Source organism: Cornus florida, unplaced genomic scaffold (assembly GCF_030987335.1).
Source record: "Cornus florida cultivar Cherokee Brave unplaced genomic scaffold, ASM3098733v1 CherokeeBrave_3.0.0_Hap2_Chr01, whole genome shotgun sequence".
Lineage (NCBI taxonomy): Eukaryota > Viridiplantae > Streptophyta > Magnoliopsida > Cornales > Cornaceae > Cornus > Cornus florida.
In genome coordinates, this window is record NW_026775571.1 from 108,436,248 (window position 1) to 108,456,879 (window position 20,632).

The following is a 20,632-nucleotide window of genomic DNA, read 5'->3' on the forward strand; positions in this document are numbered from 1 at the left end:
ATATTGTTGTAGCCCATTTTTTAACTGTACCGGGATAAAAATAATTTTTTTTTTTTTTAGGGCAAATCATTTAGCCTCCCAATCGGCTCCATCTCTATTCTCGGTCTCTCTCCCCGGCCCCCCTCTCTCTCTCTCTCTGCAACTGCAAACTACAAAATCTACAAGAATCAGAAATTCAAAACTCTCTCTCTCTCTGCAACTGCAAACTACAAAATCTACAAGAATCAGAAGTTCAAAACCCATATATTTCAGTTTATCTATTTGTCTGCAAGAATCAAAACCCATATCGGCATATCATTTCAGATTGTTCAAAACCCATTTCGGCATATCATTTCAGAAGTTCAAAACCCATATCGGCATATCATTTCAGATTGTTCAAAAAATCAAAACCCATTTACATGTAATGTGTGAAACAAAGAGAGGCTATTTTACAAAATCTTTTGCCTACGTTCTCGAAGTGCACAGAAAATTTCTAATACAGAAAACTCTCTTTACTCTCTTTCATTCTCACATTCGGCACTAATACTAGGGTTTACATAAGCTTTAGTATTTATATTGAATCACTTTTAGGTTAAGAAATATGCAATTAAGGAAACAAATTTCGCGTCTCTTATTTACGATGATCGAAGTCTTTGTGACCTGCGCTTGATTGAAGACCTCCTAAGTTTCCATTAACTGAAACTGACACCAATCTTGCGAAGGATGGGCCTGAGGATGGGCCTGTTTGGGAGAGAGAGATTGGGTTCATGGATGTTTTGATACTTGCCAACATATTTTGTTCTCATGTTATAAAACACTTAGTTTTATTCTAGCCTAAAACAAAACACTACAAAATACAACACTTACCGAATGGCCTTGACCCTTGAGACTTGTAATAAGAAACATGAGTATATATATTTATTGTTAAAACAAAAGAGAAAGAAAAAAGAAAGGGTGAACTGGGTATTCTGGTAGGTAAAGACCCTACCTGGATATAGTTTGGGAGCCCAAATTCAAATGGGAGCACATTCTCTCCGAGGAAATTTTTCTCTTAGCATTTTCAAGGGAATTCTTCTCTCAACAAGATTTTAAAATACTTTTTCAAACTAGAAAAAATTATGAAATCTTCCAAACCTTAAATTGTAACGAATAAAAATTGATGATAGTCGAGAGAAATTGAAAGAGGGAAGCATAATGGTAATTATTGTCTTAGAAATTTTAACGCCAAAAAGTAAAATGAAGCTTGATGGTAATTGTTATATGAAAATTTTAGCGCTAAAAAGTAAAATGAGATGGATGAAAAATAAGTCGTAATTGTTATCTCGAAATTCAAAAGATATCATATTTAATTAAGTTTTGATAAATTAATGGGAGAATGGTAAAATAGTAATGTGGCGCAATAATAGCCATATGATTAAATCCTTAAGGAGAGGAATTCACAGGGAGAAGATCAGTTCCCCAAATCAAATTCGTGTCAGGGTCTCACCCCTTCCCTTCCTTCTGCACAAAAGGGAAAAAAAAAAAACTATAAATATATAGTGACCCAAGCCACTATTTTTATGAGAGACCTTAAAACCCTGGCACTCAGAATCTCAACTAAACCCTTGGAAGCTTGATAAAGGAAGCATCAAGCTGTTTCGTTTCTCAGACATGCGTTTTCCTCATCGCAGCCATCCCCATAAACTCTTTCGTTCCGAACAATATATCAAATCCACACCTTTCGCAGCACTACCAAAAATCCCATCTTCACCCACCCATAGACTCCTCTTCTCTGCCCTCCCTTCAAAACCCATCTCCGAAATTCACCCATTAGCTCTCAGAACTTCATGGATTTCATATGCCTCTCATGCCCGTGTTCCTCCATCAGGTATTTCCCTTTACACCAACGTTTTCATGTATTGTGTGCATATCTGTGTTAGGCTTATACATGGCACTGTTTTTATTTTTCATTATTTTGTGAAGTGTACTTCGATAACCCAAACGATTCGGTTCAAATGGGGGTTATGATGCGGAAACTGGATGAGTTTGGAATTGGTAATAATTTTTACAAACCCGGGCAGCATACTGTACTTTGTCCTCAGGTATGTAATTTGCATACTTTGAGTAAATTGTGTTAGTTTGGTTATATCTATGTGAAATGTGTAACCCATGCCATAGTAAATTCAGAGCTTTAAGGGGTGAGTATGGTTAGTTTTGCGCTGGATGTGTAGAAAAAGAAAATGATTTATAATAATGTGAAGAAGTTGGGTAACCCACAATCCACTTCCATCTGAACTCTTTCTATGTGTCAATTAATTTTGTTCCACTTGTGCAGAGTATCTCATGACTTTCACCCAGTACTTGGTGGTGTTTCAGCCGCTTAAATTTTAGACTTTTTTGCTTAAGTGGCTCATTTTCCAAGTTTGACATGGCTCATGCTTTGCTATTGTCTTATTGCATGCTGCTTCTGCAGCCCAGGTTGTAAGAACTGTTGTTACAAAAATAATGGAAATTTATAATCATCTAAAAATTGATTTTCTAAAAGTGAAATTCAATCTAAATGAATCACGATTTATGTAATGCAAAACTAACTTACCAAGAAAAGAATTGGCTATAATTTGAGTCAGTTTCATTCATAGTTTTCCAAGTGGCCTTTTACTTTATGAGTAATAGGTTGTTTCTAGGCACTGAGGTGTAAAATTTACGGAATTTGAATTTGCAAATGTGAGAAATATAAATAATTATTTAGCAGAAGCCAAGGTTATTCCTTTTGTACTTCCCTTTTGGGTGTGGTAGGAGATACTTAAGCAAACAACTGGTGGTGAGAGCCAACTTTAAAGGTTCAGGTGTAAAGCATACTTGGCGAGCCTTTTGATTAATTTATTTTTATATTTGAAATGATTATATAATAATAGCTAATCTATAATTTTGTATAGACATCATAGAAGCATATTAGCATAATTAAGCAAAGAAAATACCTAATATAACCACTATTTTAATTATAGAATGATTACACACACACAGAACAACAGTGGATCAATTAGGAAATTTTATTGAATATAAGAAGTATGCATGTAAAAAGGGTATTACCCAGTTTTAGTCCTGCTATAGCGTGTCCTGGGGAGAGATGAGTCTCAAGATAGACTTAACATTTATTATTTCAAAAGTGGCTGCTCTGAGGCTCTAACTCGTGTCAATGACACCAATACTCAAGGCATCTGTGGAACCAGACAACAATTTTCTATAAAAATTGTAAATGTCTGTGCATAGATATATTTGGTTATGTAATTAGTATATATAACCAAATAATGGAATGGATGTGATTGGTTACTAAAGATAAGAAATAATTAAAAGTGATAACTGATAAAACATTAGTGATGCATGTCTTTTAAGACATTTATGAAGTGTATAAAATACACCTTTGACATTGACTTGCATCTTCAAGTGTATGCCTAATAAAATGTTCAAGGAATTTTAGGAACTTAAATTATGATTCGATTCTGCTGTTTAAAAATATGTTCAATTGTACAAAGTAATAAAAGTCTTCTTGTGATGTATTGGATTTTATATTAAAACCCTAATGATGGTCTATCAGACTCAATGTAAATGGGAACTCAAGCAACTGAAATTTATTTGTAAGAAAAATTATTTAATCAGGACCTAATTTCGCTTCTTGAAACAGCTATAGCTATGCTGCCTTGTAAGGTTATTATATCTAGCAACTATTATATGATGATTCGATCGCAATTCCAGTGTAAACGCAAGCCGCAAAGCTACAGAGCTGGCCAGAGTCATTAGCAATTCCCTCTTCAAATAATGACAAAGGTGAAGAAGCAGAAGCTATTCGAGGGCCGACTGGAAAAAAGTTTAAAAGAACAAAAAATGAAGCCATTGGTCGTCCCACTCAATACAAAGTGTTGGGTGGGGTAGAATTGGGTACGGGTTGAACTTTCGGTATTGTTTTCACAGAGTGGCTGCTTAACCTGAACTGTGTTCTCCAGCTGGACAAAAGCAGCATAAAAAAAAAAAAAAAAAACACTGAATATATCGACAGAACCAAATAAAAAAGAAATATGCTACCATGGAAGAAAATTGTTGATCCCGATTTTAAGCTTATGTACCATGAGGTTTAACATTTGGAATTTTTCTGAGATTAAGAAGGATCCATATTGATTAGGCTATATTTTGAACTTCATTTGTGCATAACTGGATTTGAAAATTCTATGGCATTGTTTTATTGGATTTTGCACTGTTATTTAATATTTATGCTGCTTGAAATGGGAATGCCTCATCTTCAACAATATTAAGATTCTCGTGCGTTGTGTATTGTCTAAAATTTACGCATTGGAGTGTTTGGACTTGCATATTGTGTTTTGAAATGCTTCTGACTGCCTGGAATCAGACTTATCGAAAAAAGCAAAAAAAATGCCTGGAATCAGATTGGACCATGTTGTGGCATTTAAGTGTGGCCAATCACATCCAGGGCATAAAAAAATTGATAAATACATATTATTCGATATTAAAGATGTTATATTTAATTCTCATTTATAAATACGACTCTGTATTAGCATATTTACGTGTTTCAAAAAAAAAAAAAAAAACCTTATCAAAAGAAATATTTTCATTTAAAAAAAAGAAAAGAAGATGAACTCATTTAAGCATTTTGGTTTTTGGGATAAAATTAAAACCTTGGTTTATTTGGAGTTTTTTTTTTTTTTTTTTGCCCCCGTAGTGCAAAGGTGGGGATTCTAGCGAGAACAGCTTATCCCTTTTGATCTCTCCAAATTGGTAAGCCACTCTTTTTTTTTTTTTTTTTTTTTCTCTTATTACTTGTCCTTATGCCAGCAATATCTATTCTGGTCATTTCAATATGTGTAGGAGTTCAGCAGTTTGGAATTGTTTTCGGGGAAATTGTGGATGGAAGGGCAGTACACGGGTAACTTTTTGTTGTTTCTAGTTTTCATTATATACATTAAATTCAGACTCTTTATTTTATTTGAGATTCCCCTTTTCAAGTGCGGCCCTTTGGTTTCAGGCCTTTGCAGATGGTAAGTCAACATATGGAAGCATGAATCTGATCCCAAAAGTTAATCACAAGAGAGAAATTACAGAAAAGATTTTGGAGTTGGAACCGATGTGTGATGAGGTAGTTATTTATTTTTCTTGGTATAGCCTCTTCCTCGTAGTTAAATTTGCTTTCTTAAATGCTCTAAGCACAGTTTGTCCTCTTAACTCGTATTTATGATACATAAGATTTTTTTGGAAGAGCATATTACTGCGTTGGCGCGTTGTATTTGATACATCAATTCAATGTTTAACAAGATTTGGATCTCCATATTAGTCTTCCTAGATTACTTGAAAAAAGAGTTGCTGATAGGACTGCAAATGGACCAAACTATTGATGAAGAAATCAGATTTGACTCATTAAAGGCTTAGATCATGTTCAATCATTATGTAAATTATTAGAGCTTGACGTCACTTTTTAGGCTCGTTTAATTAATGAGTCAAGCCTACTGAAAATGTTTTTATTTATTAGAAAATGCTGCATTGATACTTAAAAGCTACAGTATTAGTTTTTTTTCAGACATTTGGTGCTAGCTATCTGAGTCTTCTAAAAGGCTCCAACTTGTTTTGCAGTATAAATATATAAATTTTTATATTTATGTCAGGTGTTGACCTTTGTAATTTCAAATAGGTCAAATTTGACCACCCTTAAAACTACAAGCACACTACAACTTTTCATCACACAATCAGAACGAAATATACATGGTACAGTTTGAATGTCCTGGATTACAAGCATAGCGAGGAAGAAAAGACACACCAAGATATGAAGGAAGAAAAGACTATCTAACAAAAAATGTCTTAGCGGCATGTTTGTTTGACATGAAATTTACATATGTTTTGCCTCGGTGGGTAGGATATGCATCTGATTCAAGGATAAAAAAAAAAATGCTGTTTTAGAACGAGAAGATAAACTAATAATCTGTGAAGGTGACTTAATAGTCATTTGTATCAAAAGTTTATGATTTTATAAGTTAAAAGGAGTAACTTATAATATTCTTATTTCTTCTAGGTAAATATTATTTAGTGGATGGAGGTTATTTGTTAAAGAGTGTACTAATAACTCCATAGAGAGGTATTTGCCACCATTTGAAAAAATACTCATCACATGAACTAGAAAATGCTAAAGAACTATTAATCTCTGACATTCTTATTTGCGAATTGTATTTGAAAGAGTATTTGGTGTGGTTATACTTTTTTTTTAATTAATTCAACTGGTGCAGAGGCTCATTACCCAGTTGATACAGTTACAAAGATTGTAGCATGTTGTATCTTGTGTAATTATCTAATGGGTGTAAAACCTATCGAAAGTTTGATTGAAGAAGTTGATCGAAACCTCATGAACATTGGTATAAATATTGACATAGAGAGAGACACACTTACTAATGATGACGAGGCTAAGCGAGGATCAATTATAAGGAGTGCCATGGCAGCTAACATGTGGGAGGATTAGGAACCATGATGTTTCTTTTTCGTTTTTCTATTTGTAACATTATTTTCATGTCTTTAATTTACTGAATAATTATGACATTCTATTTGTAATTACTATGTTTTATTATGTTAGATGCATAATTCACATTAAAATTCTGTCATTTGTGGGCTTATATTTCTACTTTTTATTTTTGAAAGGTGTGTGATGATATAGAAAATTTATTGTTATATGATATTAAAAAATTATAGGTTGTGGAAATGAAAGAATCAAATAAAGATGTGAATGTGAATGAAATTAAGAAAGATGCAATAAACATTCAAGTGCAGTACACGGGTAGTACACACGTAACTTTCTGTTGTTTTTAGTTTTCATTATATGCATTAACTTTCAGACTCTTTATTTTATTTGAGATTCCCCTTTTCAATTGTGGCCCTTTGGCTTCAGGCCTTTGCAGATGGTAAATCAACCTATGGAATCATGAATCATATCCCAAAAATTAAGCACGAGATGGAAATTACAGAAAAGAGTTTGGAGTTGGAACCACGCTGTGATGAGGTAGATATTTTTTTATTTTTGGTATACCCTCTTCCTTGTAGTTAAATTTGCTTTCTTAAATGCTCTTCTAAGCTGTTTGTCCTCTGAACTCTTTTTTATCAATTATCATACATAACATTGTTTGGAAGAGTATATTACCGCTTTGGCGCATTGTTTATGATACATCATTGCAATGTTTAACAAAATTTGAATGTCAAGATTCTCATTTTTCTCAATTACTTGAAAAAGATGTTACTAATAGGACTGCAAATGAACCGAACTATTGATGAAGAATTCAGTTTTGACTCGTTAAAGGCTTAGATCATGTTCAATCATTAGATAAATTATTAGAGCTTGACCTCACTTTTTAGATTTGTTCAATTAATGAGTCAAGCCTACTTAAAATGTTTTTATTTCTTAGAAAACGCTGCAGTGCGATTTAAAAGCTACAGTAGAAGTCTTGTTTTCAGACATTTGGTGTTAGACTGTCCCGAGTCTTCTAAAAAGTTCCAATTTGTTTTGCACTATAAAGATATTTATTTTTTTATGTCAGGTCAGGTGTTGACCTTGTAATTCTAAATATGTCAAATTTGAGCACCCTTAAAACTACAGGCACACTACAACTTTTCATCACACAATTAGAACGAATATACATGATAAAGTCTGAATGTCTAGGATTACATAGCATTACAAACATGAAATTCTTCAAAAAAAGGAAAAAAATTCTCACATAATATTCCAAAAAACCAAATCATCATATTTTGAGTGACAATATCAAAATATACTCAGATTGTGTATGTACATATACATACATATATATATATATATTGTTGTTGTGGGGGGGGGGGGGGGGGGGGGTTTGTGGTGGTAGGGAGGGGAATAACATGTTGATACCCGATGCTTCAAACCAAATTGAGAATCTTGCTCTCTTTGGTTCCTTTAACTCAAATCTAAAAACATATTTAAGAATGAGCAAGATGAGCAAGACTGCTCAAGTCTTTCATCAATCCAAATCAAGGTATCATTTGTTTATCAAGCAAAGAAAAAATTTAAGATTGTGCATCGTAATACCATACAATGTATTATTTGAGATCATGCATCTATAATTCTATATTTAGGTTTTTATGTTGCTATTGTCATCAAGGTTTATTTCTAAATCTTGTTAAAATACAACCTTCATTACCACATTTTCTCTCTTCTTCCTCGACGTGAAAAAATTGTGATTATTGAAAGCTCGAGCATGTTGAGCTGACATTGTGATATCTGACCAATTTATACGATGAATTACTAATGTGCCAGGTCCATATTATTGTACCACCAGCAGTCTGACACCATATCCTCCCGTCTATAATTCATTGTGGGGTCCCTTAGAGCACATAAACATGTACCTTCTCCAGATTGAAGCTTGCTTGTAACAACGAATTTGTCTGATTCTCAAAGTCACATGTTCGTTTGTTTCAGTATCAGATCCAAAATCTGCCTACCTCCAAAGGAATCATTTGAGGCATCTGATACCACTCTATCTACCACCTTCAAAATGCTATGAGCTTATATATGCAACCTGCTAAACCGCTAAACAAATAAAGTTCTAGAGTTCTTAAAGTACACAACTTGACCCTTCTTCAAAATCACAAAAATGAAGGTAGCAATGCTTAAATTCCTCTCAAGTTTAGTACCTTGGAGAGTATTAAATGGTAAAAAAAGCTCTCATGCTACACTTTTACCATTATGTCAAATATGGTTTAGTGAGTTAATATATATATATATATATAGAATGATAATTAGCTAAAAATTTAGGAGTCCCGTTAGTTACTACGTAATAACTTTGGTTTCCCATCATTTGTGTTACAAATTATTTATTGATTACATACATTTGCTAGATGGAAATAGTAGGAACTTTAAATGAGAGTTGGGACTTGGGATAAGAATGATGCAGATGAACCGGAAGACTATGAAAAAGAAACTTTGTCGAAAAATGTTGTAGAATATTTAAATAGTTGGGAATGGAGATGAAAAATGGAGGTGGTTGAACTTATTTATTATTTTCACGTACTTTAGGTGATCGGAATGACATTCCATTCACACTTTGTGAAGAGGGCAATAAATGACATCGTTGGGGAAAAACTTAGCGTAAGTGAACAACTAATGAAAAAACTTGCTTCTAGTGATAATTGTCGTGACATATAACGTATGGGACCCTATGCATTTGCTAAATTGTGTAACATACTTCGTTGTACATAGAAATGCTTTGGTCGAGGAAAAAGTAAGTTTCTTTATGTCCGAGCGCATAACATGAAAAATCGTGCCATTCAGTTCTTCTTTGTTCGATCTGGCGAGACTGTTTGTCGCCATTTTCATGATGTGCTAAAAGAAAAAATCAGTTTAGAAGATTTATACCTAAAACAACCAAGTGGTTCTGAAGACCCTCCACAAATACGCATTAGTAACAGATTCTATCTATATTTCAAGGTAAAAGTATATCTTATACCATTAATATTGTAAATTAAATATTTTCTACATATAAAACAATAATAATACACTTTTTTATAAATTTCAGGATTGTGTAGGAGTAATTTGATCATATTCGTGTGAAAGTGTCTAAAATAGATACACCAAGTGACCAAGATATCTATGAACAAAAAAGATTATCCAACAAAAAAATGTCTTAGCGGCATTCTCATTTCACATGAAATTTACATATGTTTTGCCTGGGTTGGATTGGAAGGATCTGCATCTGATTCAAGGGTCATAAAAAAAGGTTCTTTTAGGTCAAGAAAATAAAGTAATAATCCCTATAGGTAACTTATAGTCATTTGTATCAAGTTTATGATTTTATTAGTTAAAAAGAGTAACGAATAATTTTCTTATTTCTTTTAGGTAAATATAATGCAGTGGATGGAGGTTATATGTTAAAGAGTGGACTAATAACTCCATATAGAGGTGTTCACTGATCGCTACCATTTGAAATAATACACATCACATGCACTAGAAAATGCTGAAGTAGTATTTAATCTCTGACATTCTTCCTTGCACAATGTAATTGAAAGAGTATTTGATGTGGTTAAAAACCGATTTCTAATTATTTCAATTGGTGTAGAGGCTCATTACCCATTTGATACAGTTGCAAAGATTATAGCATGTTGTATCTTGCATAATTATCTAATGGGTGTAGATCGTGATGAAATATTGATTGAACAAGTTGATCGAGACCTCGTGAACATTGATATACATATTGACGAGGAGGGAGACACACTTACTAATGATGACGAGGCTAAGCAAGGATCAATTATAAGCTAAGAAGCATGGAAACGGATACGGAACATGGATATGACACGACATGGCAAATCCAGAAAAATTAGGACCCGGACACGGCGGGGACACGACAAATAATAAATATATTTTTTATATATATGATGTTGTACTTTAAGAAATTGAGAGTAATGTTAGTTTTTACAACCTCATAATGAGAAAATTTTGTTGTGTTGCTGGGAAAAAGAAAGAATGATAGAAAGAGAGAAAAAAACAAAGAAACAAGGAGGATTAGGGTTTTGTTAGAATAAGAATTAGGCCTTAGTTAAAAATAAAGGTAAGAATCCATAGAAGAGAAAAAAGTTCATGGCGAATAGAGGAAAAAGGAAAAAGAAACGCAAAAAGAAATTTATTGTGAAAGGAAAAAAAAAGAAGTATCTAGGATTTGTGAAGAATAAGAAGAAGAAAGAAAAGAGGACGAATAAGAAGAGAGAAAAGAGAAGAAAGAGATAGAGAGACCATCTACCGGTAGCAAAGCTTGGTTGGTGGAAGAACAATAGAGTCAAAGATGATTGTGCAAGAGTTTAAACCTTGAACTAAAATATAAGGATAATATCTAGTTGTTTAAACAACTACTTTTATGTATTGCTGAAAGTTATTAAACAACTCCTAATATTTATACTTCAACTCGACCTGTGTCTAAAACTTTCTTAATAATCTCCAGGAATGGGACATGTGTGTTGGACACGTGTTCGACGTATCCATGGCGTGTTGAACACGTGTCCAACGTGTGTCCGGATATTCAAGAAACACGTGTTGGACACGGCTTGATATGTGTCGTACACGCCGAAAAAACTTGTCCGGAGAAGATTAGGAAACACATGGCTTACTTGGTTTGTAACTCTAAAAACAGTTCTCAAGAATGCAGAGAACAAAAAACAGTTTTCAAATAACAATAAAAGACAGTTCTTTAAAAACAGTTCTAGTGGTAAAATCACTTGGGCTTGGGTGTTTACTAGCTCTAAGGTTTGGGGTTCAATTCCCACTAGGAGCTTACGACAACTTGTGGTCAGGCTTCCGTTGCCATACTCAGCGACTTACTTGGCCGGGGTGGGGAGGCCGCCCTTCCTGGGTCCTTGGGGATTAGTCGGGGCGAAGCCTCGGATACCCCGGGTCATCCAAAAAATAAAAGACAGTTATTTGAAAACAAACTTTTTTATAACTGAGTTTTCAGAAAACTGAACGAAGCATAGTTTTTTGTACAGTTTTCTGTTTTTTGTTCAGAAAATTGTTCTTAGAGTTACAAACCAAGCAAGGCCATAATGTTTCTTTTTTCCTTTTACTATTTGTAACAGTACTTTCATGTCTTTAACTTATTGAATAATTATGACATTTTATTTGTAATTACTTTGTTTTATTATGTTAGATGCATATTTCATAATAAAATTTCTGTCATTTGTGGGCTTATATTTCTACTTTTAAAAAAAAAAATTACAGGTTGTGGAAATGAAGAAATCAAATAAAGATGCGAATGTGAATGAAATTAAGAAAGATGCAATAAAATGGACTGAAGAAATGGATGACATATTACTTGATTCACTACTGGAGCAACAGGAAAATGGGAATACAGTTGATGGAACTTTCACGTCTCCTACTGTATATTCAAATGTTGCGAAGATATGCTCTCAAAAACTTGGCTATCCGATTGAAAAATATAACGTCCAACATCGTATGTTTACACTGAGAGAGAATTTTAACACGTGTTTCGAATTATTCACAAATTTAAGTGGGATATCATGGAATCCAGAAACGAAAATGTTTGAGGGTAAACCAGAAGTATGGAAGGCCCTCATAGAGGTAGGCATTTTATTAGAGTTTTATTTCAATTATTTTATTTTTAGTTCATTTAATCGTTATATATATATATATATATATATATATATATATATATATATATATATATTCGAATGATGCGTAATATACAATTCTTGCTTTTCTAGGCCAAACCATCAGTTTCAAAATGGAGGCACACCAAAATAAACCATTATGGTAAGTTGTATGAACTTTTTGCAAAAGATAGAGCTAATGGTCAAGGTTTTGTAAATGTAGAGGAAAAAGTTCACAAATGGGCATCGGATAATGGTACCTCAATTGATAGTAATTTAGACAACTATGAGTCAAATTCAGAGTGTGAGGGATCTTCAAATGGTACAAAAAGAAAGGATCTAATGGTTGATTTATTTGAGAAAGATATTGAAGCTATTGGATATGGAATTAACAAAGTAGCTGAGTTAATTGAAAAGGGAAATCTTGTTGCTGAGAGGGGACTCGAAATTGCGGCAAAGATAGTTGCAATAGCTGAGAAAGCACGATCTGATTGTCATTCAGACAAAGAAGTGTATGCGGAACTGATAAACATTGGAGTTCCTGATTATATTCAGTTGGATGCATATCTATTCCTTCTCAAATCTTCTCAGCACAAAAGTGCATTTTTTGGTGTTCCGTCTGAGCGGCGTCTGGAATTGCTATATAAGATGATGTACGAAGGAAATGACTCTTGAATAGTCGCTTATTGTTTGTTTCCTATTCATTATTCTCATGAAGTCTTTTTTATTTTTCTCTTGCGCTATATTTTAATTATTCTCATATACTTTATATTGTTTGTTTTGGATGCAGATTTGGTTTCTTCATTCATATAAATAAGATAAATTGATCGCTTTTATAGGACTCAATTAATTTGATTCTAGATGTGGTTACATTGTTTTCCTTTGTTTTTGTGGGATAGAGTTAATTTAATACACCTTTTACCTGTGGTGCTTGTGGCATGTGTTAATTTAATTGTTTTCTTTTGTAGGATGAGAAAAAATTAACACTCTTAGAAGCTCTCTTGGGGCTGACCAACAAATTTCTGGGCCTCAGAGGTGACATTGTAGCTTCATTTCATTACACTTGCGATTTAGCCGAGCCTGCTTCTAGAGTAACCAAGCAGGATAATTGCTGGCAATGCAGTTCTTGATCTTTGAATTGTTGCTGCTAATCAATTATCTATCAAATTCCCTTATTATCTAGTTTGATTGGGGATTGAGCCAACTCAGACTTTTTTTTATTAGGGATTGAGCCCACGACTTTTTTAACCACATGTTCGGTAGACATCCATTCATTTGTAACACAACACCTATTAGTAGTGAAAAGCTACAGGATATATATATATATTTTTTTCATTTTCAAAATGTAGGAAGGACTAGATTTAAAAACATCTGTACAGCTTGCTGGTTTGGCAATCAATGAAGTTGGATTCTGCTATGGCTCGTCAAAATGCAGCAGAGTGGGGGTTGCCGACATCAGTTCTTAGGCAGAGAAATCGTAGCATGCTGTACATAATGCTCTGAGTTTCGATGTTCCTAGCTAGCTAGCAGTGTTTGGATGTTCCTAATATTCTTAATGCTGTACATAATGCTCTGAGTTTGAAATCGTAGCATGAGTGTACATAATGCTCTAAGTTGGGGTGTTTCTGTTTGTTCCTTCTCCTTGTGAGTTTTGTTGTTATTCCCAGCTGTGTTTGTTTGGGTTTTGCATGCAACGGCCTAAGCTCAGGCCGTGCTAGAAATGCGTGTGAGACGTGTACAAATGATGCACTTACACACTACACACAAAGAATGTGTTCACATAATTATTAACATTTAAATTTTCTCAAACTAATATAAAATTATGCCATCATCTTGCTAAATATGATGTGATAGATGAATAAATATATTCAAATTCGTCGTTTGGAAAATGAATGAAAAAAAAAGGCGGCGGCATTTTTGAGAACATTCTAAAATACTAACATGCATTTTATCCATTCTTTCTAAAGTTATGATTAATCTGCTTTATTAGTTAGGTTTTCTTCATTAGTCATAAAGTGTTTTACAATTTTTTTTTTTTTTTGCCCCCCATGTAGGTGCAATCTAGTTTCGCACATTCATTTTCAATATTCTTCATTTCAAGTGATGGGAACTTACAAAATGAATACTGTGTATTGAATGCAATTTAATCTGCTCCAATGAGTCCGTCAAATTTTCTTTTTCTTTTTCCTGGATGGTAAGTGTGTTGTATGGATATAATCTACTATACAAAACAGGCAAGCCCACAAAGTAACAGAGGTAAGCCCAAACCAAACCAAAACAAAACAAAATGATCCCAAACTAACCAGCCCAAGCCTACATGGCCCAAAGCAGAAGCAAAACGACATTTGTAGTATGCTTTAGAGAGTCGTCGGATACATAGGTAATTACCACATGGCTGAACTACTGCTAGAATCCTATATTTTGATTGGTACAAGTAACCAATTTTTCACGCAAAAACAAAGAGTTCTAGCGGCCGTGGGACCTATTTAGTTACAATTGTTTCTTTTTCACAAATCAATTTTTTTCTATTATTAAGATTGAAATTATTTGGCCATGTTAGCATTTACTCAATTCAACAAATTATTTATTTCAATTACTAAGATTGAAAATGACCAAATTATCGAAAAAAAAAAAAAATTCACATTATCATATCATGATAGCAAACTCAACCCTAACAAAGTATTTCTTTTTTCATTTATTAAAATTAGAGTATAACCTAAAAACTTTTTCCTAGGTTTTTAAATCTCAAAATCATAATGTATAGGTTAAGGTTTCGAGACTTACACATTTATTTTGTCTTTGCAAAAGTCTAATATACTTATTTTGTTTTCGTAAAAATCTCACACAAAGAAGATCCACCGAGTTTTATAGACATTGGTAGCCAACAAATAATTTTTTAATTATTAAGATTGTGCTGTGACCTAATTTGTAACATTATTAGAGCAAATGACAAATTTTATTTTATTTTAAAAAAAATTATTTTCAAACGTTTAAGCAAATGCACAAACCCTCCACATAAGTTGGTATTTGTAAATGATTATTAAATCAATTACGTCTATCATACGAGTAATTTTTAACCCAAAAAAACAAAGAAAAAAAAAAACAGAAAGAAAAATTAATAAAAGAGGACCATATATCGGATTGCCCTATTTGGCGCCCAGATTATATTAGGGAGGAGAGAGAACGAGAGAGGACCATAAACCTTAAACCCTTGAACCGGCACTCTCTCTATCTCTCTAAAGCCTTGGAAGCTTGATAGAGGAATCACCCAAACTCTTTCAGTTGATCAGAAATGCGTATCCCTTATCGCAGCCCTCTCCACAAACTCTTCAACTCAAACGTTCCCATGGGCTCCAAACAATTTCTCAAATCCACACCTTTCACAGCAGTACCAAGAACCCCTTCTTCACCCACACATAGACTCATCTTCTCTACTCTCCCTTCAAAACGCATCTCCAAGATTCACCCTGTGTCTCTCAGAACTTCTTGGCTTTCATCTGCCTCTGCCGCGAGCATTCCTTCAACAGGTATTTCCCTTTACACCCACGGTTTAATGTATTGTATGCATATTTTTGTTGAGGCTTATACATGGTACTGTTTTTGATTTTTATTTTTCTGAAGTGTGCTTTGGGGACCCAAACGAGAAAGGGTTTAATTCGGTTCAAACGGAGGTTCTGAGGCGGAGACTGGGGGAGTTTGGTATTGAAAATGATTTTTGTAGAGCTGGGCAGCATCGCACACTTTGTCCTGAGGTATGTAATATGCATACTTTGAGCAAATTGTGTTAGTTTGGTCTTATCTATGTGAAATCTTGAATAGAATATAAAATTTGAAAACAAAATTTTAATTTTTAAATGTCAATATTTGTCTTATTGAATGGGAATGGTTAGTTTGTACCGGATGTCTTGAAAAAGAAAATGATTTATGATAATGTGGAGAAGTTGGGTGACCCACAATCCACTACCATCTGAACTCTTTCTAAGTAATGATTTAAAATAATTTTGTTCCACTTGTGCAGAGTATCTCATGACTATCACCCATTACTTGGTGATGTTTCAGCGGCTAAATTTTTTTTTTTTTTTTTGGGCTTAGGTGGCTCATTTTTCGAGTTTCCAAAATTTTAGACATTTTTCCAAAATTTTCGAGTTTGACATGGCTCAGGTGGTAAGAACTGTTGTTACAAAATAATGGAAATTTATAATCATCTAAAAATTGATTTTTCTAAAAGTGATATCCAATCTAAAAAAACTCTTCAATTCAGAGGAAAAATATGGGAATTAAGAATTGTATATCGATATATTCAGTGATGGGGATAGATACAATTTATAGAATAAAATCTAGCCAAATTTAGGTAACTAATTATACAAGAATCGGGAAATTAATTACTTACAAATTAGTTAGTCCTACAGCTATACAATCTGTACAATCCCAGATTACAAGGGAAACAAATCTTAACACTCCCCCTCAAGTTGGTGTATAGATGTCACACATGTCCAACTTGTTTAAATTTTTTGAAAACACTCAATTTGAGACTGTTTTGGTGAGAATGTCGACTAGTTGATCCTCAGATCGAATCCTAGGCAACTCCACAATTTTTCCATCAAACTTCTCCTTAATGAAGAATCTGTCTATTTCGACATGCTTTGTACGATCATGTTGAACTGGATTATGGTCAATATCACATGCTGCTTTATTGTCACAATATAGTCGAATTAGTTGCCTAGGTAGATAACCCAAATCCTGTAAGAGAAGTCTTAACCACAATGCTTCACAATGTCCAAGCGCCATACCTCTGAATTCAGCTTCTGCACTTGAGCGAGTAACAACATTTTGTTTTTTGCTTCTTCATATAACAAGATTACCTCCTACGAAAGTAAAGTAACCAAACGTAGATCGCCTATCATCTATGGCTCCAGCCCAATCAGCATCAGTATATGCATCTATGCTTTGATAATCAGCCCTTTTTGTGAAGAAAAATTCCTTTTCCAAGAGCACATTTCAGATACCTCAAAATGCGCATAACTGCATTCATATGTTGCTCTCCAGGATCATGCATAAACTGGCTAACAATACTTAATGCATAAGCCAGATCCGGTCTCGTGTGTTCTAAGTACATCAATCTCCCTACAAGTCTTTGGTATCTTCCTTTATCAGCAGGTACTTGGTTGGACTCAACACATAACTTCAGTCCTTCTTCCACTGGTGTATCAGCTAGTTGACTTGCTGTTATACCAGTCTCTTGTAATAGATCTAAGGCATATTTTCTTTGAGATAGATTGATTCATTTATTAAATTAAGATACTTCGATCCCAAGAAAATATTTCAAAGGACCTAGATCTTTCATTTCGAATACTCTGAGCAAGTAATTCTTGAGAGCCTTCATTTCTTCAAGATCATTCCCTGTAACCACTATGTCATCCACATATACAATGAGTGCAGTTATCTTACCTTGTTGTTTCTTCAGGAATAAAGTGTGGTCCGAATTGCTCTGACGGTAGCCAAAGACTATCATAGACTTTGTGAACCTTCCAAACCATGCTCTCGGAGATTGTTTCAACCCATACAACGATTTCTTTAACCTGCACACCTTCTGATTGAACAACAATAGGACCTGATTTTGTCCCAGATGATTCAATATTTTTTTCACTCATATATATATTTTTTCCAACTTCTGATTCAATACAATATGATAGTGTATTATGACACCAAAAAGAAAAAAAAAAAAAATAAAAATAAATAATAGCTTCAAATAAACAAATCGCCAAGACAACAGTACAGCGACACGGACAACACCACGGCTTGGATTTATGGGTTTCAAGGTTTCAAAGAGATTTTTTTTTTTCAAAGGATTCAAGAGGTTTGGTTGTTTGTTGTGGAACAGTGGGTTGGATTTCTGGGTTTCAAGGTTTCAAAGAGATTCAAAGCCTGTTTTGTAGGCTCTGATACCAACTTCAATTCAGAGGAAAAATATGGGAATTAAGAATTGTATATCGATATATTCACTGATGGGGATAGATATAATTTATAGAATAAAACCTAGCCAAATTTAGGTAACTAATTATACAAGAATCGGGAAATTAATTACCTACAAATTAGTCAATCCTACAACTATACAATCTGTACAATCCCGGATTACAAAGGAGAAAAATCTCAGCAAAAAAGTCCTTCCAAAACAGTACTCATCCTGAAAACAAGAACTTTGGCAATAAGCTTATACGTGCATCCCACTAAGCTAATTGGCCGAAAGTCCTTAATATCAGAGGCGCTGCCCTCCTTAGGAGTAAGGGTAATAAAAGATGCATTCAATGGCTTTTCAAATGTGCCATGAGAATAATAATCTTGAAAGGTGCCCATCACCTCAGTTCTCACCACCTCCTAACTCTCCTTAAGAAACAGCATAGTGAACCCATTTGGTCCTGGAGCTTTATCGCCATTACAGCTAGATAGTGCCTTAAGCTATTCCTCTTCAGTGAAAGGAACCTCAATCCTATCACTATCCCCAAAAATAGAATTAAATGGAAGACCATCAAGTGTAGGTCTCCATCCCAAAGTCTCAGTATAGAGCTGCTGATAAAAAGAAACAATTCCCCCGCGCACCTTATCCTCTCTCCACAAATCAGAACCATTCACACGGATACGCCCGATGTGATTACATCTTTTGCGAGCGTTGGCAAGTCTATGAAATTTTTTTGTATTACGATCTCCTTCTTTTAACCACAATGCCCGAGACTCTGACGCCACGAAATCTCCTCCATAACAGCAATCTCAGCAAAAATTGTCTCACAAGAGGCTCTTCTAGTGCGTAAAGACGCCACATCCTGCCCCACCTTAGCAAGATGATCAGGCTTAGCAATATCAGCAAGAACTCTATTCTTCTTCCATTCAAGATTCCCAAACACCTCTTTGTTCCACTTCTTCAACTCAGTTTTGAGAATCTGAAACTTTCTAGCTAATATATAGCCAGCAAAGCCTGTAAAATTCGCTTCCTCCCACCAAGACTGGACTTTCCCTTGAAATCCTCAGATCTCAGCAACATATTTTCAAAGCGGAAAGGTGTGCGTCTAGATCTCATTCCTCCGCAATCGAGAACTAAGGGCACATGATCGGATGTCACTCTAACCCGAACAGCCTGAGAAACATCCGGGAAATGCTCTTCTCACTCTCCAAAAATCATAAAACTATCCAACTTTGAAAAAGTAACTGGATCTCTGCCATTAGACCAAGTAAAGGTTGCCCTTTCCAATGGTAGATCAATAAGAAAGTGACTATCAGTGAATTCTGAAAACAGGGTCATTTTGGAAGACCACTTACCCCGGACCTCTTAAACGGGGGCCTAACAGAATTAAAGTCCCTGCCTAAACACCAAGGCATAGACCACAATCCCTTAACGTAGCAAAGCTCTTCCCAAAAGGCTGGTTGGTCACTATCAATAATAGGTCCATAAACACCTGAAAAAACCCATCTGAAATTGTCTTCCTCCAACTAAAACACACATGACAAGGAGTAAATTCCTTTCCAAATGTCATACTAGATAACCACCTTTGATCCTACATGATAAGGATACCACCCGAAGTACCAGAGGCGTTTAACACTTCTCATTCCACAAACCTTCCTCCCCAAAGGCTCCTGACTACCTCATTAGTGATAGAAGCCATCTTGGTTTCTTGCAAGCATACAACATGGGCATTCCACTTCCTCACAGCAACCTTGACCACTCTTCTTTTGTTTGGATCATTGAGACCCCGAACATTCCACATAGTAATTCGTAGCTTCATAAAGGACAAAAAACGATCAACTCCTCTCCTTCTTCCCATTTTCCACTTCTGGTCCTTCCCCTTTCTTTAGTCGCCCCATCCTTCCCCTCATAACTAACATAAGAAATGAGATTCTTGACTTCCTGTTCCCCTTTCTGATGTGTGAGATGTTTTCTGGTTTTAACTTCTTTTTTGCCTCGATTATTCTCTGTATTGTCATTTCCTGCAACAATTTTGTGAAGAATGGACATAGTTCAATCATCATTACCCTCTGAAGAGACACCCAAAGCTTCACTTACTGCGCCAATATTCTCAATCACCCATTCCATACCTAGATCATTAGTCGTCTCCAAGCAATCTGGCCGCATAACTGTTAAAGGTTCCATTAAATCCACATCAGGTTGATCCATGTCCGTCCAAGAATAAGAATCGTTAAAACAAAGCTGCTGAGTAGGAACCCAATCCCCAGTCACCTCTCCTAATTGCATATCCCCCTCTGTTTCCAAATCATCCGTCTCAGTTAACAAACTGTGAAACATCATTCGCCTCATTCACTAGTGGTAGGCAATTCAGCCCTTTAAATGCTTCAAAAAGCCTGAGCTCTTTAAGTAGAGCCATAGCTGAATCGTTAGTCAGTTTAAAGTGTAGGTCTTTCCCAGCACAAACTGTCACCCCACTAGAACAACCTGCTGTCACGCCCCGCTTATGGAGGTTATGCCACGCAGGCGACACGCAGACGCTGAGGAGGACGCTGCATG

At 34.8% G+C, this 20,632-nt stretch overlaps 2 protein-coding genes across 5 annotated transcripts in view; both read left to right on the forward strand.

Moving 5' to 3' along the window:
* The first annotated feature begins 1,433 nt into the window (after positions 1–1,433).
* On the forward strand, positions 1,434–13,234 carry LOC132313140 (uncharacterized). 2 transcript variants are annotated; one of them, XM_059811825.1, is made up of 9 exons: positions 1,434–1,846; positions 1,942–2,060; positions 4,691–4,746; positions 4,837–4,894; positions 4,994–5,104; positions 6,896–7,006; positions 11,732–12,091; positions 12,235–12,773; positions 13,089–13,234. In XM_059811825.1, exons 1-9 carry the CDS (start codon positions 1,630–1,632, stop codon positions 13,102–13,104), a joined length of 1,587 nt encoding a protein of 528 aa, XP_059667808.1. In that variant the 5' UTR covers positions 1,434–1,629; the 3' UTR covers positions 13,105–13,234. The 2 variants fall into 2 exon arrangements, with proteins under 2 accessions (XP_059667808.1, XP_059667800.1); XM_059811817.1 differs by lacking the exon at positions 13,089–13,234 and adding an exon at positions 12,911–13,082.
* A 2,022-nt stretch (positions 13,235–15,256) lies between these two features.
* LOC132313128 (twinkle homolog protein, chloroplastic/mitochondrial) overlaps positions 15,257–20,632 on the forward strand; it is a 35,157-nt gene continuing 29,781 nt past the window's right edge. For 2 of the 3 annotated variants that reach the window (XR_009483392.1, XM_059811796.1), the window contains exons 1-2: positions 15,260–15,647; positions 15,742–15,872. Coding sequence is in view for 1 of the 3 variants with exons in the window: in XM_059811796.1 (XP_059667779.1) it covers positions 15,413–15,647; positions 15,742–15,872 (366 nt within the window). In the remaining 2 variants the exon portion in view is untranslated. Of the gene's footprint in view, positions 15,648–15,741; positions 15,873–20,632 lie in introns of all 3 variants that reach the window. The other variant, XR_009483393.1, reaches the window with a different exon arrangement.